Source organism: Melanerpes formicivorus, unplaced genomic scaffold (genome assembly GCF_026170545.1).
Source record: "Melanerpes formicivorus ecotype bairdi unplaced genomic scaffold, bMelFor1.0.p_v2 SCAF_5, whole genome shotgun sequence".
Taxonomy (NCBI): domain Eukaryota; kingdom Metazoa; phylum Chordata; class Aves; order Piciformes; family Picidae; genus Melanerpes; species Melanerpes formicivorus.
In genome coordinates, this window is record NW_027142357.1 from 26,557,900 (window position 1) to 26,582,760 (window position 24,861).

The window sequence follows — 24,861 nt, forward strand, 5'->3', positions numbered from 1 at the left end:
TCAAGACCACAAAGGGCGGGAGTTTTTTCCTCAAACCAAAATAATAGAATATTTGACTTTCCAATGAAAACATGTTAACTGAGAGTGTTTAAAAGGGAGGCAAGTACATTACTTTACTCAGCTGCCCAGCAAAGGACTATCTTACCTGTAGGAATGCATTTTTTATTGTTTTTCAAGGATGAAAATATATACTGTCTTAAGTCTTCCATGTAGGGTAGCTGCACGTAGATGAGACACTGGGCAAAATGAAGGAAGAAACAGCTGAGACAGAAGAAAAAAATCTAAAGCATCTCAGAGTGCCTTATTGGGGCAATATAAATGTATGAAAAAATCATATATGTAATATCTGTGCATATCAAAATACTTAAATGAAATATTTACAGAGCAACACAGTTTTAAGCAGAATAAAACACAGCACTATTATATTATATGGCAATGGTGACACTCCCATTTTAATGTGGGTGGAATAAAGAGCTCCCAGATCACATGACCCCTTTTGCTTGTGCAGCGTTCCAAGCAGAGAAACTTTAAATAACTCAAATATTGGTGCTTTAGGAAGTTTTATCATAGCTTGCTTTGTTTCAAAGTCCAAAGCTGGTTTTGTTTTTTTTAATATCCTCAGCCCAGGTAATTTCCTTACTCAAGTACCTCCTCAAGTCTATACCATCCTACATAATTCCTTTCAATCCTTTATGCTTATACCCTGCAAAAGTCTGAAGATCGCTATGTCCACCTCCACCTTTGTCATTGCTTCATCATGCTACGCATATTTAGCTCTTTCAATAGTCTCTTACAAGTAAGATCAGTGCAAACATATGCTGCAAACATTCTGACTCTGCTGCTTCTGGATCACAGAATTTTAAAAGAGATTATTTCTAATACAATTCTGCTGTGTACAGAACTTTCTCTTTTCTAGTTTGTTGGGTTTTTTTCCCCCCAAGAAAGAGACTTCATTTTCTTCTCTGTTTCTTTAAAATAACCTTTTCAAGTAAACAACCACCCAAATTTGAACATCAGCTTTAAATGCTCTGAGCTCCTCCCCTCAGTTCCAGTTGACCTGGAAACCTAATGACAACTGCACATGCTTGAAATGCCAAGCCAACAATCAAATTCAGATTTTGTACTACCAGGCAACCTGGAGATTAATCTGCACTTTAAAAAAATGAAAGGGAGTCTAGTGCAGCTTTGGATGGTTCACGGAGACATAGGCGGTAACACGGCAAGAAAACAGTGGTAAATCATTACATAACTGTGATTGCACTGTTTATGGGCACCAGAAAACTTTCCAGGATAACAAAATGAAATGATTAATATGTTATGGAAATAAAAATCAGAACTATTTAAATCTGTAATATACAGGACACTAACAGAAGCATATGGCATTATTTTTCCATGTGCCTCTTAAAACGATGTGTTTTCTTAAAACTATTTATTACCTTCCTCTCCTAAGACTTAGTACTATTTCCTAAAAGCACTCTGAAAAGTCACATTGGTTTCTTCTGGTGTTACACAACACTGCAAATTCATATGGTTCAAATACAGTTTGTTAATTAGTATTTGTAGAATAGGAATATGGAGGCTCTCTGCAGTAAGGTAAGAGTACAACATTTACCTCATATGTATCCTTAATGCATGGAAAAGCAGCTCCAACTTGTGGGTTGCATCTTCTATCATAAGCATAACGTACTATAGCTACCATATTCAACTCATCCAATGCATGGACAAGGGCAGAAAAAGCAACTGCTGCATTCTGAAAAAGAAAATGCCTAGAGAGTCATGCAAGTTCTCATTAGTCTGCTGCAATACATCTTTCACAGTGAATTCAACAGCATTCATTCAGTCAAGACTAGTTCCCATTTCAGCTATAACTTCTACATGTGCATTTTTCATGTTCAATAAAAGAAACAGCAGAAAGGTCAAATCTCATTGTGACAGTGGATCCATTGAAAGCTGAGCAAACTTTAAATCTAGCACGCCCCACCTTTTCAACTAGGTGTGTGGAGCTCTCAGAAGTACTACAGGAGAGAGATAAAGGGAGGGAAGTCAGACCATTAAAAGAAACTCTCTAATATTTAAAAAAATGCTGAGGTCTGTTTTAAATAACACAGTGACAGGGGACGCTTGCTCTGCATGAGAATGGACTAAAGCATCAGTTCCCCATGCCCTTGCACAAACATAATATTTACCAGTTTCTCATTATTCATGAGATAAGGTATTAATTTTGGGTTTAATCCAACTTCTTTTCACCCTAATGGGCAATGCAGGAAGCTGCATTAAATGTATTTGTTTTATTAACACAGAAAGAGAGGACAATCTCTAACACCCTACTATTCTTTTTTTTGTTCCACAGCAGAACATTTTCAGCATCAAACTTCAGTTCACATTACCTCATCATCTTTCGCTGCAAAGACCTTCAGAGCTTGGTTACCCATGTAGTAATGTCTCTGGATCTACAGATGCAAATAGTCAAGAGTTAGCTTGATCTAAAGAAAAGGTCACTAATGCAACTGGATCAGTTAAATTATGAAAGAACTAACATATTCCTCAAGTGAGAAGCCAGAAAAATGAATTACTGTGCACAGATGTTACAGCCCTGTATACGTTTCATATGTCCATTCATTACTCAATATGGATGTTCAGCCATTCAGCAGGATATTCTCATACCTTCCTATTCATGTGCAGAAATGAAAAGACTACAGTACTTGCAGCTGTTATTAGTCTGAATAATGCAAATTAGTCTGCACTAATGCAAAACTCAGTGTAGAAAACCATAGTACTTAACAAAGGACCTAAACCTAACTGACATCACATCTATGCTAATAAATTTTCCTAGCAGATACATCAAAAAGGAGATGAAAAAAAGTCACATCCTTAATTAATAAACCTAATTCAACAGCCACTTGAAGTATATACAGCTGCACTGGCAAAGAAGCACTCCTATTTATGAACATGGTTGAACTAAATTAAAATAGAGTTTCATATATGGGTACTGCTGGAGCAGCTGGAGATACAGAGGCTGCGAGACACACCCTGAGAAACACTGCAATAGTGGAAAATCCATCACAAAGACTGCACACTGCCATGAACACTGTTTAAAATGACCTTTCTTTGGTAAAGAAAAATCCCTTCAAATTACACCTGGAGTTTCATTATTTAACAAATTACCATAACGCTGTTCAAGTCAGTGACAACTTCCACCAGTGCAGATCTGTTTAATGTATTACAGCCCAATTCTTCAACACAGATTATTCTACCTACAATTATTCTTTGCTGTTCGGTCTTTAAAAGCTCGGGACATTTTATGTTCAGAATAGTATAAATAACCAGACATCAGTATCACTACATCTTTTTTTTGTTTGGGGGGAAAAAAAAAGGTCCCTTTGTAATATTTTCAAGTATTCTTTCTTGGTTTACATGGCATTGCTTATAAATTAAAAATCAAAGTTTAAGCGGCCTCTGATCTTCTTTCCTGAGGGATGTGAATAACTCAGAAAAATAATATAAGGTGGTTCTATTCCTTATTTAATTATGTATTTGGAGCTGTTCCAGTTTCTCTAGTTAATAATAAATTACCTTTTCTCCAAAGTTTCAAAAAGAAACAATTTAATATAAAACATACATTTGAATAATGTCAGTATTATCATTCCAAACAATACAATTCAGAAGCCAAGAATAAGGAAAGCATGGGTCAAAACTTTCTTATGTCACTATCTCTGCAGTGTAATTTTAATCTTGCAATCACACCTGAATAACTTTATTCCACTGAGGTCTCTGCAACTATTATAGGATATAATTACAGAATCAAGGTTGGAAGAGACCTCAAAGATCATCAAGTCCAACCTGTCACTACAGACTTCGTGACTAAACCATGGCACCAAGTGCCACGTCCAATCCCCTCTTGAACACCTCCAGGGATGGTGACTCCACCACCTCCCTGGGCAGCCCATTCCAAAGGCTAACAACTCTCTCTGTGAAGAACTTTCTCCTCACCTCGAGCCTAAATTTCCCCTGGCGTAGCTTGAGACTGTGTCCTCTTGTTCTGGTTCTTGTACTCACACTCCTAGTTAAAGGATCAGAGTACGCTTTAAGTTATAATTCCTATTGGTTCGGAATCTGGACAAGAAGGACATCATAAAAATGATCAAATGCAATAAATGTTTTGTGCATTGACAAGAATATAAAACCAATTTGTTAATTCTTTGAGGCATATTTATATGAACCAAAAATATTCCTACAATTAATTCTATTTCTACAATTATTGCCTATGTATCTGAAGGTATTACCATGCTATCTGACCAATGGGGGGGGGGGGGGATAAAAAAGAATCTGGCTGAAATAATAGCTCTCTTAGAGGAGCATGATTCTTCCCATCTGTTATTGAAAACAGAAACTAAGACTTCAAGGCAAAAAAAAGGAGGCCAGCCTCCAGCTGAAGAAAATGCTGTGTATGGTGAAATACATCTTACAGAACTAAATGAAGACAGTAAAGTTCAACTGTAGGAAGATGACAAGATGAAAAGATGCCAGAAATTGTCTCATTGAAACACTGGGTTCCAACATAACACAACATTTACTAGATCCAGTTTCTGGTACAGGATTTACAGTCCCTGACATCTCTCTGCCCTGGCCAGTTTAAGGCATGTAAACTCAAGCACAACATTTCTTCAATTAATCACTTTCCATGCACAAGCTCCTGTGCCACTTAACAACTTTAAGCTCTGAATATCCTCAAGGAGCAACCAGGTTACAGTTTCCTGTGCTACTTAACAACTTTAAGCTCTGAATGTCCTCAAGGAGCAACCAGGTTACAGTTTCCATTTAGGCTGGCTTCTCATTTCAATAAATCAACATAACTTCCTGGCTTCTCAGTTAATAATATACTTTGGACCATTGCACGGCAGTAGTCTAAGGGCACTAGCAACATGAAAGAGTCTCTGTGCCTCCTTTACTGTAAAGTGAAAATATGTTTAGTTACATCCATTCAGGAGTAAGCTTCCACAGATACTTCCTATAATCATCTTTCCTTCCTCATAAAGGTAGTGATTCGTTACCCTTCAGCAAGGGCACTATTTTGTTCAGGCAGCAAGACATTTCAAAGAAGAGCAGGAGGGCTAAGAACTCTTAGAACAGGAGGCACAGATCTGCCTGGTGATTTCCTTTCAGTTTTGAGTGGGGAAGGCGACTGGGTGAAGGGAACTCCAAGAAAGTTTCAGTCATCCTGTGCAATATCCCAGAGAAGAGTGGGAGCAGCTTGACATTTCTACCAATTACTGGGACTCATATCTCTGTCCTTCTCCTCACGTTATCATCTGCTGTTTTATTAATCCATTGCCAAAGTCTTTCCTATGCTTAAGTCCTGGATTTTCTGCAGGAAATCAACCTATGCTAGTCAGCTTTTATGAAGGTATTTGCCTAATATTAAGTTTCTTAAAACTTCCAGAGAAAACAAATGGCAACATTAATACTACAAGTACAGGGAAGAGCATACAAACACTACGAACCTCACTGCAATATGGAAGCTTTTTGAATTATCTCCATTTAAGTTCCATGAAGTCTTCACTACATTTCATTTTTTGTTAAAGTAGAAACAAGAAACAGGTAGTAGTTCATACACTAATCCTTATGGAAAAGAGAATGAAGGCAATCAGTTCTCAGGCTTTCCTTAATATTTCTCTAATGTGGAGGGAGAGGCTTCTGTTAAACAGAAACACTTATGGCTGGACAAGATCCAAAAAGGCTTCTGCATGACATGAACAGAAGAGAGATCACCTTGTGCTGCCAATCTGGCATTACCATTCAAATTCATGAGATGAAGAGACTATAACACTTCTGTCTACACTTTGTGCAGATCTGAATTCAGTGGCTCTGGCTTCACTTGAGGGCACAATGCCCACATTTATGAGGTTCTCTCCTTCCCAAGGCAACACACTGTTGTATATGTACTAGAATCAGTAAGTAAGTTGCCCTTATTACCTGACAGCAGATGCCCCATTCCCAGTACTGGCACCTAGTACACCACCTCAACTTTAATGAATTCCAGATGAAATCCACTGTCATGAAACCAGGATGAACAGCAAGAAGTTTAGTAACTACCTGAGAGGATCTGCTGAATCCCAAAACAGAAAAACATTTTGCTTCTGTTTTGTATTTCATTTGCTCTTCATCTTCCTTGGAAAAAGGAACTATATCACTCCCATAGCGAAACCCTAAAGAACAAGAGCAGAGCATCTGGTAAGCATATGGGCCTACAATTCTAGCACTGAAATTAGCTCCCTGAATATTTTAGCAATCCTTGCATGCCCCACAGCTACACTCCACGCACACTCATCAAATTCTTTCCCTGTTAACAGAAACCCCACACTCCACAGACACATTTTGTACTTCAGGAACAGCAGTTGCACTCCTCGTGCACTCTTTTTGTAACACAGATACCCTTGTAGACAGCAGAAAAGAAAATACGGGAACTGAACATCTTGCCCAACAAAGTTATACTCATAGAATAGATTTAAGCATATCAGACTAAATCTCAGCAAGTAAGACTGGAACACTCCCTGCAAACATAATTAAAAAAACCCAAATATATCACAAATCATGGAAATGACACCAGAAGGGATCCAGAGAACAAAAATCTGTTGCCAGTGGAAGTGAGATACGCCCTCAGACACGAAGTAAAACCAAAACACTCTTGTATGCAGAAGTGGTCTTTCCATATATTTCTGTTTTACTTCCCATGCCTGACATTACAGGGATATCTCCATAAAACAGGAAGCTGTTTCTCAGACTTATCATCTGTTCCAACTGCTTATTCTCCCACCTCAAACTCTAGTTATCTTCCCTGAAACATCATCACTTTATTATACTGTCACAGACTATGGATGATATCCTCATGTGCAAAGCAAACGGAAAGAACGGGGGTAGATCTCTGTATGAAAAACCTACACGCAGATACATTTTCCTGGAAACAGGCAGAATGAAAGAAATTAAATACAGGTGCTTCAAATGCAAAATATTGTCTGATTACAACATTTCTCTGAAGTCCATGAGGCATCAGCATCTATTTAACTGTTAGAAATACAACGTCACTGATAGAGAAATTTTTGTTCACACTGAACTGTTCAGCACTTCTTGTTGTTAGAATTCCACATCCAATGACCAATTTAGGCAGTTAGGATATCCATAAAGAATGGCCATAAATGTGTTAAAATATATGCACTATAAAAAGCAGATTTTTTTTTTTAACTAAAAGTTTTGAAGTTATAAAACAAAGAGACTAATAGCTTTCAAGTACCACTTCTGCTTCAAGAAACAAAAGACCTCACACTGTCATTGGGACTGTGTCATCTTCCCAGTTGCAGAATATCTGGAACAGTTGTTTATCCAGAAGAAGCAGTGTTATGAAAGGATTCTTGTTACCAATACAACTGAAGATTTGAGAACAGAATGGAGATAGCAGCACTACAGAACTGAGGTAAAGCCTTCCACAGACTACAGGAAACTGCAGGAAACTGCAGTGACTTCTAAGGTCCACCTGGTGGTATTATTATTAGTAGTATTACTGGCAAACTCAAGAACTTTTAAAATACATGAAGACAGGAAGTCTCACGTAGCAGTCTCTATGTTCCCTCAGCTTAAAGGGTTTACATTCTAAGATCATAGCTAGGCTTCAAAATAGAAAACTAAAAGGCACTTAGGTGATTTAAGAGTACAAGCCATTATCTTTGGTTTGTCTTCTGGGTGCACATAATAAAGTCATACCTTGAATCGTATCATCTTTTGGAACCTCTGTCTCGTCATCATCATTCAAGCAGTAAACAGTTTCTTTTTGCACATCATCTTTTCTGTGGGTTTTAGCATCCACAACTGTCCAAATCTTTTTCAACTTCTCTTCTGTGACCTTTATATCAGAATTCAAAGAAAAGGAGCATTTAACATTTCAGCAGGATCCTGAGTGCTTACCAGAACATGTGAAAATTTCTTAGACTAAGCCCTGCATCATTTTGCCAATGAAGCACTAATAATGACAGCCCCAAATATGCACCCTTATTACCACAGTGCTTTCAACACACTGTTTCATCTGTATGAGACCTAAAACCTGAATGAGAAGAGAAGAGAAGAGAAGAGAAGAGAAGAGAAGAGAAGAGAAGAGAAGAGAAGAGAAGAGAAGAGAAGAGAAGAGAAGAGAAGAGAAGAGAAGAGAAGAGAAGAGAAGAGAAGAGAAGAGAAGAGAAGAGAAGAGAAGAGAAGAGAAGAGAAGAGAAGAGAAGAGAAGAGAAGAGAAGAGAAGAGAAGAGAAGAGAAGAGGTGAGGTTGAAATTACATCATATTGACTACATACTTGTCTTGGTTATTCATTAAAGTCACAGGCTAAGTCACAGAACTGGAAGAGGCAAGAAAGAAAAAATGACTGTTTCCCAACTACAGGGAAAGGAAAATGCTTTCTTTTCTAAGTAAAACTGATGGTATACTCAGTGAATGAGAATTAAAAGGGAGAACAGGGCAGAAAACAGAAATGACAGAAGAGATTACATCAGCTGATACCACAAATCTATTCCTAACTCTGATCCAACTGCTGTATGACCTAGGGCTAGTCACTTGGTTCATGTTGCTTACTCTCCCAAGCTTAATTTGTTTTGTGTGCGAACACTTTTGGGAAGGGACTGTTACTGCGTGTACAGGTCTGGCACAATATCCTAATTTGAAAAAATAACACAACAAAAAACCAAAACCCCAACCAACAACAGAAAGCTGGCAGCAGAGAAGGCTACTATGCCTGTTTTTCAAAACTCAGATGTATTTCAACTTCCTAATATACCTTAGTGAAACCTTAGAATATTGGCCAGACTCTTAGTCTTGGGTTTAAATAACAAACCAATTAACCTCCATTTCATCAGTTCCATCAGTGCTGCCATGCTATACAGTTCAGCTCAGTAACTGGAATTTTGCTTATTTTCTGTGTTTTAAATGCACTTACTTCTTCCTAGCACTGAATAAAAGACACATACAAATTGAATGAGAAATGGACTGTGCACAAGCACTACCAAACAGTATAAACAAGCTGAAAAAAACCCATCTTTTTTCCAAGTCTGAAATAACAATAGATGCAATTCAAAACAATAGCTGGCAAAACACTTACACCCATTTTACATACACATGTCCACAATTCCTCTCACACTTAGGGCTTAAGAAGTATGTACCTGAAGTCTCACTGAGCTGCAGACATATACACTCACGCTGAATGGAAAGCTTCACACAACCACAGCATTCTTAATCAGGTTTTGTCAACTTCAGTATCATTAAGTGTCACAGTGTAGATAGCAATTACTTCTATTTTTGTACATTGTGAATTTTAGTTCTTCGACATATGTGTACAATATGGTGAAGATAGAGTTGCTGTGGGAACCACAGTTTCAGATGTACTGGCTTCTATGCACATAAAATCTCTACCAAACCAACATCCAAAGTGATTACAGCTTATTTTCTTAGCTTTAAGGGAAAAACATGCAGCTGCACCTAGCTTGCTGCCAAAATACTCACTGATTTGTAGGCAACAATCCTTATGGACAAATTAGAACCAATAGTGAGCTGGCAGGGCCAAGGCATAGGTCTTCTTTCTATTTTCTTAAACATTGAAAGACGCTCTAGGCTCTCTCTAAATGAAGAAAACAGAAGCCAGCTCCAGTGAACTGTAATAAAACACCACAGACAATACACCCTCTTCAAGGACATGCAGGAGCCCAATTGTTTCATCTTAAGACTACATAAAGAATTATAAAATAAACTGTACCAATTAACTTGCCAGAGATCGAAATAAGAAATGAAGAATAAGGAAAAAAAAGAGGTGGTACACAGCAAATTAGTCCCATCTCGAGTCCTCGTGATGGTGTAACATTAGAGCTTAAAGACAGTATGTTAAGGTCCTGTAATGAAACTACACAACTGCTTATTAAGCATTTTACATTTATGTATGCCCACCCAATTAAAGCATGCAGTTAGTCCAACGATCTACATTAGAAGAGGCTCTCTAAGTGGTAAAATGTTTCCTGCAGTGGAGGTGAAGAACTAAAGGATTCTATTTCAATTAACAGGATTTTGTTTGTGTGGCAATTAATTTTTGACACTTTTTTTTTTTTGTTTAAATAAGGCACTAATTAAGTCATTTTGGGGCTTTCTGTTAGACTGAAACAAGTTACCTTGAATGTTTTTAGCCTAAAGGGCGTATATAGAAATTATTCATAAAGCACAACAACAACAAAAAAAAAGAACTGCAATGATTTTATGCTAAGAAAGTGTTGAGTTAACCACACAGCTTTAAGGAATGGAGTCAAAAAATTCAAAAATGACAGTGGAAGTAACTTATATGACTGTGAAATCAAACAGGCCTGCACCACACAGCAGTTTTCAACTAATCCAAACTGTATTGCCTACTTTCCTGTAAAATCCCAATGCTGAGAAAGCATTCAGAAAGCTTTTTTTATTGCATGATGAAGACAAAACAATAGAATAGAATAAACCTTTATTAGAATAAACCAAACCAGGTTGGAAGAGACCTTCAAGATCATCGTGTCCAACCCATCAACCAATCCAACCCACCCAAACAGCTAACCCATGGCACCAAGTACCCCATCAAGTCTCCTCCTGAACACCTCCAATGACGGCGACTCCACCACCTCCCCGGGCAACCCATTCCATAGCGCAATCACACTTTCTGTATAGAACTTCTTCCTAACATCCAACCTGAACCTCCCCTGGCACAGCCTGAGACTGTGTCCTCTTGTTCTGGTACTGGGTGCCTGGGAGAAGAGACCATCATCTGCCTGTCTACAACCTCCCTTCAGGTAGTCGTAGAGAGTGATAAGGTCACCCCTGAGTCTCCTCTTCTCCAGGCTGAGCAACCCCAGCTCCCTCAGTCTTTCCTCATAGGGAAATGTTGACCTCACCTTTCTCACATGATGATAAACCCCCAAATCTACTTCTCTCCTGATTAGTTTAAAGCACTTGCCTGGCAGAAATTAAGATCAACTCCTAAAAACCTTAGCACAAAATTCTACTTGGTATTCTACTTCTCAAGTTTCTTAAGGTGAGTAGGGTTTTTAAAACAAATTCTAACAGAAGCATAATGAAAGGAGAAAATGCACTGGGATTTTTATACTAAGATAAAGACCACATTTCTTTTCTTCTTCCTTAGGGAAAGGAAGGGAGAAAAATGTATTTTTTTTTTCTGGCAATAGGGACATCAATATAGGATTTTTAAAAACAACTTAGTACACCATTAAAAGCACTGCAACACAGTCACTCAAGGATGAACATGAAAAATCAAATACCAAACATCAAATGCCTAAAAATTACCTTTAAACTTCATCTATTAGCTCTACCCTTTAATTTCTTCTATTTGCAGAAGAAAAATGCTTCTTGTTATCAAAGCAGTCAATAAAACCCTAGCAGCTGCACATTTCAACTTGTGTTTCAAAAATCTCTCTCTTCACCTCTGCTCTTGAAACCCCTCCCCCAAAATCCAGAGGCAGCTGAAATACCTCTTTGTCTGATAGTCAGCCCATCAAACACTGAAAAAAAAAAACCCTAAAATTTTCTCACTTACTTTTCAGGCATGGCTAATTAATTTTCACATGAGTTGAAATATTTTTGCCATCAGGGATACTGAATATAGCCAAACAGAGAGAGTATCTGCCCTGGTAAATTATCATGACAGATTTGCAAGGCTTTTCTTAAAGGCTTGATAAGCAACTTAACTGCATATAAAACCTCACATATTCTTAAGCAACTTTGAAGCTTTACACTATTAGCCAAATGCCTATTCATCTAAAGATTTTTGGATTTCCCCTGAAAGCATAGCACAGGCAGCTTACACAGTAGTGAGAGCCTATGATTAAAAAAGTTCTATAAAGAAGGGGCCAAGCCACACAGTAGCTTCATGAATGCAGAAGGAAAGGAAAAATAGGCCCAGAAAGATACTGCTTCTTTGTGCAGTCTTTTGATGCAATGACAAAGCCTGCTATTTTCTAGCGACAAAGACTGCCCTGTTGACTAGTATGAAATACATACACAGAGGTTCATGTTTCTTCACTAATCCACACTAATGTTCAAGTAATAGTTTTACTGGCTGTTGAGGTGCAAAGCAAACGAGTTGGACATCTGAGATGACAGTTTCAAAAGAAACCTCACAAATAAAATGATGAGTAGCAGTGTAGAAATCAACAGGTACCACCCTCATGTAAAAATTACCCTTGATAGAATCACAGAATCAATAAGGTTGGAAAAGACCTCAAAGATCATCAAGTCCAACCTGTCACCACAGACCTCATGACTACTAAACCATGGCACCAAGTGCCATGTCCAATCCCCTCTTGAGCACCTCCAGGGACAGTGACTCCACCACCTCCCTGGGCAGCCCATTCCAACAGCTAACAACTTTCTCTGTGAAGAACTTTCTCCACACCTTGAGCCTAAACTTCCCCTGGTGCAGCTTGAGACTGTGTCCTATTGCTCTGGTGCTGATTGCCTGGGAGAAGAGACCAATCCCTCCCGGCTACAACCTCCCTTCAGGTAGTTGTAGACAGCAGTAAGGTCTCCTCTGAGCCTCCTCTTCTCCAGGCTAAACAATCCCAGCTCCCTCAGCCTCTCCTCGTATGGCTTGTGCTCAAGGCCTCTCACCAGCCTTGTTGCCCTTCTCTGGACACATTCAAGAGTCTGAATGTCCTTCTTAAATTGAGGGGCCCAGAACTGGACATAGAACTCAAGGTGTGCCCTAACCAGTGCCGAGTACAGGGGCAGAATGACTTCCCTGCTCCTGCTCGTGATAATCACATTACAGCTACGGTCTACTAAGATTCCTGAAAAATACCTTGTCTAGAAGATCACACTTCGTAATTGTAGAATACACCTACTAAGACAATAAAAATCAGACTTCTATAAGGCACATAGATGCATTTTGCTTGTTATCCCAACTGAGACAACATCTCTGTGGAATAGTCTTGGATATATAAACAATGATTAAGGGAGTGGAACATCTCCGTTATGAGGAAAGGCTGAGGGAGCTGGGTCTCTTTAGCTTGGAGAACAGACTGAGGGGTAACCTCATTAATGTTTATAAATATGTGAAGGAGGGTGAGTGTCAGGAGGACTAAGCCAGACTCTTCCCAGTCAGGTCCAATGACAGGACAAGGGGCAACAGGTATAAACTGCATAAGAGATTAACTGTGAACACAAGGAAAAATGTTTTCACTGTGAGGGTGACAGAACACTGGAATGGGCTGCCCAGCGATGATGTAGAGTCTCCTTCACTGGAGACATTCAAAACCCACCTGGATGTGTTCCCGAGTGACCTGCTCTAGGTGGTCCTGCTCTAGCAGGGAGGTTGGACTGGATGATCTTTCGAGGTCCCTTCCAACCCCTAATGTTCTGTGATACCATTAGCTGCATTTTTCATTGGGGAAACATGAAGTGAAAAAACATCTTTCAATGCTTGCATTAGGCATGCTGTTAAAAGCGTATGTTGTTTGGCATAATAGAACAGTAGTCTGCACTTAACAGGCAGGATTCAAGAAACGTTGATAAACAAGCAAGCTAAAAGAGGTCTGTGACCAAGGAACAAAGCCTGCTGTTAAATGCAAATGCTCTGCCTGCACTACAGCACAGATTCCAACTCTTTCCCAAACATGGTTTTGAAATCTTATTCATAGAAACATTCCCTCCAAAATCCACTAAAGAGGAAGAAAAAGGGTGGTTTTTTTTCTTTAATAGAGATTTAGAAATCAATTTTCAACTGAAAACTGTAAGATTTTTCTACCTATTCTAAAGCCACTGAGAAGTTGTTTTAAAGGCACTGAGTGTTCAGTAAGCCATAAAATTCACTGATTTCAGTGAAACAAAAGCTAAGTGACTGATTACTTAATTAATTTACTTTCTAATTTCTTCCCCAAAAGATGAAATTTACAGTATGGCAGAGAGGATTAGCCAGTTTACCTGAAAGTGTAAATTTCTTCCAGCCCTCCTTCTTCATCCAAAGTATGCATCAGTTTCCTCACCATGCCAATGCCTGCCTTCTGTTCCTCAGTTAAACCCTTTCTTGGAAAAGAGTTCCTGTGCACATGAGAATGTCTGCTGGGACTTGTATCTCCATCATCAACTTCCACTGGAAATGGCAGACTAAAAGCACAAACAGAAGCAGTTAACTTGACCTTCTTCCTTATTAAAACAGCAGAACAAAAATTGTATCTAGCTGCAGTTAGATGCAGAAAGAGCCACATGGCTCACAAAGCACATGTATTATGGCATGTCTAGTTGGCACTGGTAACATCTTGACCAGAGCTGGGTATCATGTCAATAGAGGAATGTGTCTGCATACAAGAAGGGATGAAGGAGTAAACACCACACTGATTAGAAAACAGCATCTATGAAAAAAAGTTTGAACAAATTAAAGCCTGGAGAGAATAGAGTCAGAAGGCAAGACAGTCTTAAATATAAAAAGCTGTTGCAGACTGGAAGGAAGCAACCAGTTCTTTGTATTTAGCCTGCACTCACATCACATCATGGAGTCAGGTCAGATATTTGAAAACCTCATAAAGGCATTTCAAACCATAACCTGTAGAATCAATTGTCTGAGGAGATAGAAGACTTTCCATCATTGGAAATCTTGACAGAAAGATTAGAGAAAACACTGTTCAGCAATGACATACAACCAACCCAGTCTGAAGCAGAGGACCACTCTAGACACCTTGCTAAAGGCCTTCCAGGCCCATGATTATGTCTCGGCTCCAAATGCCAGCAAACAGAACTTCCTCTGCGCTGGGGCTATTAGGTATTTCTGGAATCAATGCAACTCTCTAGATTTTAATAGCTTACAACACTAGGTGAATTTCTGAATGAAGATGACACATTTTCCTGCACTGCAAGAGTCAGATTAAAAGCGTTAGCCAGGGGTTGTGGATAAAATGACTTTGCTGCTCCTCAAAAATGAAACAGCTAACTACACATAACCACAGAAAAGAGAGATGGGTAAGATCCCCCACTCTGTGCCCCTGACAATGCCTGCACATTTCTCAAATCTTTCATCTAATGCAATTTTGAATGAACCACATGATACCTTTTTACCACATTTCCACAAAGGAAAAAAAAAAATCAGCACTGCATTATGTTTTCCAAAAAGCAGCCTACCTTACTTTCACCTCATTACTCCTCACTAAACTTATCTGTGGATCCACATAAGCAGAATTAACAATACGCACAACATACAGCAGAATGAAAGATCAAGCTTCAGCAAAAGGCTTGATACCTTTTAAAGAAGCAGCATCCACTGACAAACAGAATTAACTACATCCTAAAGCTGTTACCAGAGTGAAAAAAAAAAGCTTCAAACCTCTGATAAATGAAAGATTACTTTCATTATACAGGGCTTAGAAACGCCTGTGGTGAGAACTGCATAATACCCAAAGCTGCACAGTGCTCAGCATGTGCCTGGGACTTGAAAACACTGAGGAGAACCAACTATCTGCCAAAAGTTACAACTTAATCAATAAGCAGGGCATAAGAGATGGAAGCGTGGGTCATAACAAAAGGAGAAGATTTAGCAAGAAAATATTTGAATGCCATATCCTGAGTGTTACACATCTCTACATGTATTTCTCAAAGCACTGCTTGTGCTCATGTGACTGAGAGACGGCGTGCATCTTCAGCTAAAGCTCCAACAGCAACATTGCCCTTCTGCTCCCATTACCCACGGGGCTTTTCCTTTGCCACCTTCCAGACAAAGGAAATGTAAAAATGTATCAGAAATCTCAGAGAATAAAGCTGCAATTTTAACTTGTGCTGGTGGCATCTGTGCCAGTCTGTACAGCAAACTACAGGTACAGAGACAAGGTAGCAGGGGCTAAACAGCAGGTCTCTGAAGGAAGTAACTCGGGCTGGCAGCACGTACTGAGGCTCATGGTGCTGTGTCTCCACTGCCTCCAGTGACAACAATGGCTCAAATAAGCTAGAAAGGGAACATCAAGGCATGCTGCAAGGATGCCTGTGCAGGCACAGCCTGAGAACAGTCTGACATTTTTACATTCAACCTCTCCCAAGCACAGACAAAGACTGGTAGTTTTTTTCTGGAGGATCACCCCACGACTTGTAGTCATGCTTCCCTACCTCTGTTATCTTGCAGATGGATCCACAAATGGCTTTAACAAATTTATCAAGTTCACAACATTGCTCCTTACACAATGTTGTATCTAGGTGAAAGTAAAAATGAAAATGGCTAGAAGTAAAGCTGTCTCGTTAACTTTCTGCTGTGAAATTATTTGTTACAAAGCAGCAAACACTAACTTTCACCCAAAGTTTTGCCTTTAAAGAAACTATTAGAAGGCCTATAGATTCCTGTGTTACTATCATGTGCAACAACTAATACAGATTGATCTCTCAGATCAATGGCTACCCTGTACCAAGACAATTAATGGATTCCTGTCACAACGCTTAAGACATGCTTCCATTTTCCACTTCCACTAACCAAGCCCATCACTATGAATACAACCCTTCTCTTCAGATTTGCCTTTCCACTGACACCAGTCAGGCTATAAACATCTACAGCACTACCTTATTACTTTTTCCCAATGACTCCCTTACCTAAAAGGATCTAGGCTGCTGCTGTGACAAAACCACTGCTTCTGAGGCTATTCATGGCTCATTGTTTCCCAGTTCTCTGCTTACACAGATCTCATCTCCCATTTTAGACTCTGGCTGTAAGCTGTAAGCTCAACTGGAGAAGCCATCACCTTAATGAGTATTTCCCATTACTCAATCAAGGGAACTTGGTTCCTAACTGGAATTCATGGCACGTGAACCACAAGATCATGAGAACACAGGATGCTAGGGCTTGGAAGGGACCTTCAGAGATCATCCAGTCCAACCCCTGTGCCAGAGAAGGACCATAGAATCTCATGCAGGTCACACAGGAATGCATCCAGATGGGTCTTGAAAGTCCCCAGAGGAGACTCCATAACCTCTCTGGGGAGCCCATTCCAGCACTCTGTGACCCTCACAGTGAAGAAGAACCTCCAGAGTCTTAGCCCATGGGATTCCTACAAGTGTATCTCTGAAGAGTACAAAGTTAGCCCTGGGGAAGTCCAGGGGTGTAATCCTACTTATAGCCCTGCTTCTACCCTGTATAATACTAAACTCCACCATATCATGATTACTGTCACCAAGGCTGTTCCCAACCTTAGTGTCCCCAAACAGTCCTTCTCTGTTAGTTAATACAAGGTCCAGCAATGCACCTCTCCTTGTTGGCTCCTCCACTACCTGCATCAAGAAGTTATCAACACACTGCGAGAGCCTTTTGGACTGGATGTGCCTAGTGGTGTGGGCTTTCCAGCAAAGACCAGGGTGATTGAAGTCACCCATGAGTACCAAGGAGTGTGTACTAGAGGCTGCCTCCAGTTGACTGTAGAAGGCCTCATCAACATCTTCCACTTGATTTGGTGGTCCATAGTAGACACCCACAACAGTTCCTCCTCCCTTTCCACATCTCTTAATTCTTACCCACAAGCTTTCAACTTGTTCTACCTCCCGCCCTGGGTAGAACTCAACGCATTCCAGCTGCTCTCACACACACAGAACACCACCACTGCCTTGCCTTGTTTGTCTATATTTCCTGAACAGTACATAGCCATCCAAGACAATGCTCCAATCGTGGGAGCTGTCCCACCATGTTTCAGTCATTCCAGTTATATCATAGTCATGCAGCCTAACACAGATCTCCAACTCCTCCTGCTTATTCCCTGTGCATTGGTATAGAAGCATTTCAGAGAGGGAGTTAATCCATTAGTTTTCACTCTTGCTGTTTGCCCACACCTGGCCACCTCCATGGCCACCAACCTACCAGTGAGCCCTGCATGTGCTGATGTATATTTGACAGAAGTACTTACAACAATCATATTACATACTGGTGCACCTCTACAGAAAAACTCACCAGCTCCTTCAAGATTATTATTAAGAAAAAAGTACTAATTTCTCTCTTTTAAACATGGCATAGTGTATAACAGCCACTTCCATACTTACAAGAACTGAAGTGAAATTCCTGTTTTCTTCAAGTTAGCAATAATAATTTCCAACTGATCCTCACTGGCAGGACTCTTAAGGTCTGTAAACACTTCAATGTGTCTCTTCTCATATTTCTTTCCTCTTAAAATACAAAAAGAACATTTACATATATAGGATATATTTCCTGTAAGGCCTTTTTCTAATTCTTTCTTCACAAAATTGAGGCTTTAACAAAGTAACAGACATGTGAAAAGGCAAAAAAAAGGCAAAGTTACCTACTTAGGTGAAACTGTTCTATCACTGCTCATATTACTTACAGTACATTTTTATCTTTATATATGCCCTCTGCTCAATCCTACCCTCTAAAACTGAGGACTCTAGGCCTGTGACTGTTTATTCACTAACTGCAAGAATTCTGCCAATTTTCATCAATGTAAATAAAATACTAATTAAATATGTTACACTGGATATTTCCTTTGCAGCTGTAAGTCTGTCCATGTGAAAATGGAAAGTGCATATTAGACTACTGTTGCTGGTGGATGTGGGTATGCTGAATCAGGAGATTCATTGCATACGATGGACTTTAAAGCCCACCTAAAACAGTAAGAGGTAGTAAAGACCAACAATAGAAGGTGTTGTGAGATATAAAACTCTGATAAACTGGCATTGTTTTAATCTGGATATTCAAACATAAGGGATATTTTATTGAGTTTTTATTTGACAGTTTTTACTTAACTGAAGGTAAAATCCCCATCACAGTGTTTGATGGATACAAGCAACTTACCCACGAGATAACACCAGCAGTTGCTCAATAGGTATTCAAGCTTACACTGCCACAAGCACAGTGATTTTAATTCACAACTCAGTTTTTACTGTTAAACTGAAACAGCTTTCCTTGTGGGTTAGACTTTATTCATAAAATCACAAATTGCATCACTAAGTCTAGTCCTCTGCATTCACAATTAGATCATACCATCTTTTTAGCAACATGTTCAATCTCTGTTTTGAGGGAAAGTTACCTTCCTGTCCCTGAGTCACCAGTTCACAGAGCATTAGAAACAGTCACACTTCCAGTCTAAGTACATTCATCAACAACTTGGTAACACTTGTGCCAACACTTTCTTTCAGCTAAAACATGTTTCATTCCTACTGCATGTTTATCTCCCACAGCTTGTATATTTACAAACAGCCAGCTCATCTCCAGCAGCCTTTAATTTGCTAGGCTGTACAAACTCACCTTTCTTGTTCTGTTTTCTTTTTAATTTGTAAGATATAATGTCATCCCTTATAAATTTGGTAGCTCTTTTCTGTACGTTTTAACTGTTGTGGTTTCAGCTGGGCAGCTTACTTTTTAGTGCTCGAATACTGCTGTGTTTTGGATTCTGTATGAGAAGAAAGCTGATGGGATATTGATGCTTTCAGTTGTTGCTGATGAATCAAGGATTTTCCATCTCTCCATCCTTTGTTAGTGTGCAGGAGCACAAGAGGCTGGAGAAACAGCATGGACAGGGCAGCTGACCTGAACTAGCCAAAGGGATGTTCCATGTTCAATATATAAACTGGGTATAACTATCCAGGAGGGGCACATCACTGCTCAGGCATAGGAGGCAAGCATATGCATTGGGCATCACTTGTTCTTTCTTCATGTTTCATTTCTCTCTCTTTCTCTTTTTATTGCATTACTTTTCACTGCAATTACTGCTATAATATTTTTTATTATTATTACATTTTATTTTAGTTATCAAACTATTACCTCAGCTCCTGAGTTGTTAGTTGTTTGGTGGTTATTTTTAATTCTCTTCCCCATCCCACTGGGAGTAGGGACGTAGCTGTGTGGTGCTTAATTGCTGTCTGGGGTTACACCACAACATTAGCACCTGAGTTCATGTTTTTTGTGCCTTGTATAATGGCATCCATATTCCCGTGAATCTACTGCAAAGTCCCAGTTGCATCAGAAAGCTTTGGGATTGTCTGGAGAAGCTAGATGTCTCTTTCACAGGGACAGCCTCCTGCAGTGCATTTGTTTTTAATGTTTGTTTGTGTTTAGTTTAGTTGTCTAAAAAATAAATAAATCTGTATTTATACAATAATGGAAATGTAATAATGACAAGAAATCACATCAGCTCCAAAATGCAAGATCAGAATTCTGAAAATGGTTATATACTTACATTGTTTGCTTCTGAAGCAAGTCCATACACACAATAATTGCATCCAGAACTAAGCATATTTAAGAAAAATCTCATTTAGAGCATAAATCTTGTAAAAAAAAAATGTTTCTCCTATGACAATCTCCTGCATTTTAGTTAACAAGCAAACTGTTTTTCAAGACAAGTACTCTTCAAACATCTACTATACAAGAGCTTCCTACATAACTTGTCTGTTTTGTGATCTTCCCCCTTCCTCATTTATCTGATGGAACAGTAAAAAGACAGCTCCAGGGTCCAATCTTTTAACCATCAACAAGGAGTCTCAAATCCAATGAAGGAGCAATCTTAATGCCTACAACATTACTTTGAATCCACAAATAAAATTTACTTGCATTTTCAATACAAGATAGAATTTTTGCAATGAAAGTTTTCTTTCAAAATATCTGCATCTGCCAATCTCTTACAAAGTAGGAACATGACTGCTTCTGCTGAGATACAGCTGACTGGCTGCATGCTTCTCTGAAACAGCTCTTGACAGGCTGAATAGAGCTGACAACAACCATTTTATGGCCAGAAAGTGGGAAGACAGCATAGGAAGTTGAACAGTATGTAAAGGAAACACACAAAGGGAGATTATATAGATTGCCACATTTACATCTCTTCACATTATGCAGCTAACAGAACACATTCAAATATGAACAGCCGCAAGTAATAACGGCAACGTTAGAAATACTTCACACAGAAATCAACCTGATAAACCTCTATTCTGCTTTGTCTGACTTCCAGCACTTCTGCTGACATATTTTGTAAATATCATTTTTATTTGACGAAGAAAGCATAAACCAAATCCTGGAACACTATTTTTGAAAGCAGATGCCTTATTTGAGGCCTAAAATTATACTATTGCTCTTTGTTCTCTTCAATTAACAGAACACTTCATAAATGCAAAGATTCCCTATGATGAAGATTCCATCTGCTGGCCTGAAAGAATGTCTAAAAGCAGCTAATATGCTTTTGAACAAACTTTCAACCACAAATTATCTCAACTCTGATAGCATTTACAACTGTGGAAGTAAATGTGAGCCCGTTTCACAATGCTAAGTTCCTATCTCCTATGTATCTGAATCAGTGGAAGAAGCGCACTACAATAGAAGGATACAGTCTGCTTGTTCAGAGCCTGGTTTAATCATATCTTGAATGTCTTCCAGCAGATCAAAATCTGGTAGCATTAGTGACCTATGTACAGTAATGTTTTCGTACTGATTCTCACTGGCAAGGTCATTCCTAGTACCATCAGTACCAAACAAAACCACAGCAACCTCATCTTTGCTCTCAGCAAAAACCTGGAAATAGAAAAAATACAGGACAGGTGTAAAACCACAGGTAGAGTCACACCTGCCAGGTTAGGCAGAGTCCAGCAAGGTCAGCTGATTTTGCAACATCGAGTACAGTAGATTTACTTGTTCAGTGCTACCCTACCAAAATGCAATCTTGCAGAGTTCATTAGTTTAGATATAATTACATCAACAGGCTGACATGATGATATCTGGAATAAACCAAAACCAGCTCACTCAGTCCGTGAAATGAGTCTTCTGTGTGGTACATCTTAAGAATGCTGAAACAGTTTAGAGAAAGTGAAGAGTATTTGGTTTCCCTGAAAGTTTCCAATGGCCTGAAGAGTGACCAATCCAACTGCCACATCTCATCCACAACAGTACGGGTGAAACAAAGAGTACTGTTACTCCTGCATGAAAACATCCTAATTCTCACTCCTCATTTATTTCAACTGTTAGTAAATGAGAAATCTTTTTCACAGATATTACTGCTTCCTCTCCCTTTTTAACAGTTTACCATATGTGAAGTCACACATACCTGTCGCTGCACGAACTTTGTCATAATCTTCTTGGCTTGTTCAAGTGAAGATTCCTCACCAGGAGCAGAACTGCTCATTGTGCAGCCTACATCCAGGCACAGCACTACAGCCACCTAGAAAGGAAAGGAATTACTGAACAAGAATGAAAAAGGCCAGTCACCTTGCTTTAAAATACAAAATACATCCAGTTCTCTAAGAAGTGAAGCTGCCCAAAGGACATGGGCAACAAATCAGAAGACTGTCAAGTGACATGAGATGCATAGTCTGCTCCTGCAAAGCAAAGGGGATGAACAAAGGGGAAGAGAAGATGCTGATCTAAGTTCTTTTGCATACAGTTGTGCAAATAACTCCAAGCACCTTTTTAAATATCAGCCAGAAGAATCTGACTCTCTTTTGTCACCCAAATAGGTAACTTTTAATATCCATTTTAAAAGAGTAATTTGCCCAGAATAGCTGCCTAAGGCTCTGTATTAGCAGCTGTCTGTTTTCTTGTCCTTCTCCTTTTCCAAGAACATACTGTGCACCTACCCTATCACCTTAACAAGAACTGATGTAACTCCCCCCATCCTCCCAGGACAGGACAAGAAGAACGAAGGCTGAGCAACAAAGCTTAACAAGACATCAGCAAAATATACTCAGGTTCAGCACTCTATTCCTCACGGCTTTCACTGTTGTCTTGCCTGGGAGTCAGGAATTAATGTCCCTGAGTCAACTACTTCTGCAGAAGCTTAGAGTGGAGCAGAAGCAGTAGCCAAGGCTGTACTAGATTCTCAAAAAATCCTTGTTACTGCTCACCTGCCTGCCTGAGGAATTATTCCACCAGAATCAGCAACTGCAGACCCTTGGCTTATTGCTGTCTTGCCTCAAGACACACAATGGCTGACAGCTGAATTAATCCTGCTGTCCAAAACAGGCAAAATGCTGTTCACAGCTGGCAAGACGACAGCAAAGAAACCAAGTAAGTACATGAGTGAGTACCTGCTGTTTTGCTTAAGAAAAAATGATCAAATGTCAAGTCCTAACAGGCTCTTTTGGAAGGCTGCAAACTGAAGCCTGGTGCCTACTCAGGTATGTGGAAATTTCCTTCAGGAAGAGGGCAGATCTCTCTTTTCATAGAATAGAATCATAGAATTGTTTTGGTTGGAAAAGACCTCTAAGATCACCGAGTCCAACCATGAGCCTAGCACCAGCAGAGCCATTAAACCGCATCCCAAACTGCCATGTCCACACATTCCTTGAACACCTCTATGGACACTGACTCCACCATCTCCCTGGGCAATCTATTCCAGTGCCTGACCACTCTTTCTGTAAAGAAGTGTTTCCTAATATCTAATCTAAACCTCCCCTGGGGCTGTTTCCTCTCCTCCTGTCACTTGATACTAGAGTGAAGAGACCTACAGCATTCAAGGTGTCAAGTACAGGGGCACAATCACTGCCCTACTCCTGCTGGCCACACTATGCCTGATACAGGCCAGGATGCTGTTCACTGCCTTAGCCACCTGAGCACACTGCTGGCTCATGTTCAGAAAGCTGTCAACCAATACTGCCAGGTCTTTTTCTAAAAGCCAGGCAACTTTCCAGCCACTCTGCCCCAAGCCTGTAGCATTGCATGGGGTTGCTGTGACCCAGGTGAAAGGCCCAGCACTTGGTTTTGTTAAATCACAGAATCACCAAGGTTGGAAGAGACCTCAAAGATCATCAAGTCCAACCTGTCACCACAGACCTCATGACTAAACCATGGCACCAAGTGCCATGTCCAATCCCCTCTTGAACACCTCCAGGGATGGTGACTCCACCACCTCCCTGGGCAGCACATTCCAATGGCTAACAACTCTCTCAATGAAGAAATCCAAGAAGACATCCAAGAAGAAATCCAGACAAACAAACTGTATTTTTAACATGGTAAAAACATTTCTACTAATAATTTAGCAAGGGCAACTGCAATTACTACTAAGGCATCTGCACCGCGCTCAAAGCCACCGCTGCTTCCGAGAGAACGGTATTAAAGTCCCTTTGAATCAGCAACAGCTCGAAGATCGTCGCAGGGAGAAGTGACTCAGTATCAGAGCAGCCGTGGCTATTGTGCCGTTCCCTGCTCACATCGAAGTTAGCCCTCATAAGGCGCCCGAGCCGGTTTCACCCCAGGCTGACTGCGGTACAGCGCAGCCGCCCAAAGGCAGCAAAGGCAACGCCCTCAGGCGAGCTGGGCGGACCAGACGCATTTGGCTCGCAGACGGCGCTGCCGGAACACCCCCCGAGGCGCCGCCAGAAGCCCCCCACAGCCAGCACGGGGTGGCGCAAACAAGCGCCTGCCTAGGGCCAAAGCTGACACAGCGCTCGCATTACACACAGGCAAAGGCGCCTCCGGCTCGCAGAGGCGGGACCCATGGGCACTGACTCAAGCGCTCAGCCGCGGCCGGGCCCGAGCAGGCAGCATCCCCTCGTGGCGCCCGACCCCTGAGGAAGCGTGCGGGTTGCCCAAGGGTTGTCAGGATAGTGGAAGCCCTCTTCTCCTCTCACCTTGCGCGCCATCTCGCTGTTTCCGGGATGCGGTGCGCCGGGCTCCTCCGATTCCTTCCCCGACAGGAACGAGCGGCGGCGCTTCGCGTTCCGCGGCAGTGGCAGCGCCGCCCAGCGGCGGGCAGGGGCGCAGGCAGCACCGAGACAAAGGGAGAACGAGGAGGCGGTGGGAGGTCTGTCCTGCTCCCGCCGTGTCCCCAGCCTCCGGCCGCAGGGCGGGCACGTTCCCCCAGCCCGTCTCCACGACGGTGGAGTGAGGTGATACGGTCTCAGCCGTGGCCTGGA

At 40.6% G+C, this 24,861-nt stretch overlaps 1 protein-coding gene across 1 annotated transcript in view; it reads right to left on the reverse strand.

The window, feature by feature from the left end:
* XRCC5 (X-ray repair cross complementing 5) overlaps positions 1–24,640 on the reverse strand; it is a 57,706-nt gene extending 33,066 nt beyond the window's left edge. Inside the window, exons 1-12 of the mRNA XM_068138915.1 lie at positions 24,577–24,640; positions 22,056–22,169; positions 21,343–21,526; positions 20,205–20,253; positions 18,055–18,177; positions 13,981–14,163; positions 9,535–9,649; positions 7,756–7,894; positions 6,094–6,206; positions 2,388–2,450; positions 1,613–1,750; positions 146–236 (exon numbers count right to left, since the gene is read on the reverse strand). Of these exons, the coding sequence (XP_067995016.1) occupies positions 146–236; positions 1,613–1,750; positions 2,388–2,450; positions 6,094–6,206; positions 7,756–7,894; positions 9,535–9,649; positions 13,981–14,163; positions 18,055–18,177; positions 20,205–20,253; positions 21,343–21,526; positions 22,056–22,169; positions 24,577–24,588 (1,324 nt within the window). The 5' untranslated portion in view covers positions 24,589–24,640. The remainder of the gene's footprint in view (positions 1–145; positions 237–1,612; positions 1,751–2,387; positions 2,451–6,093; positions 6,207–7,755; positions 7,895–9,534; positions 9,650–13,980; positions 14,164–18,054; positions 18,178–20,204; positions 20,254–21,342; positions 21,527–22,055; positions 22,170–24,576) is intronic.
* Positions 24,641–24,861: the final 221 nt, after the last annotated feature.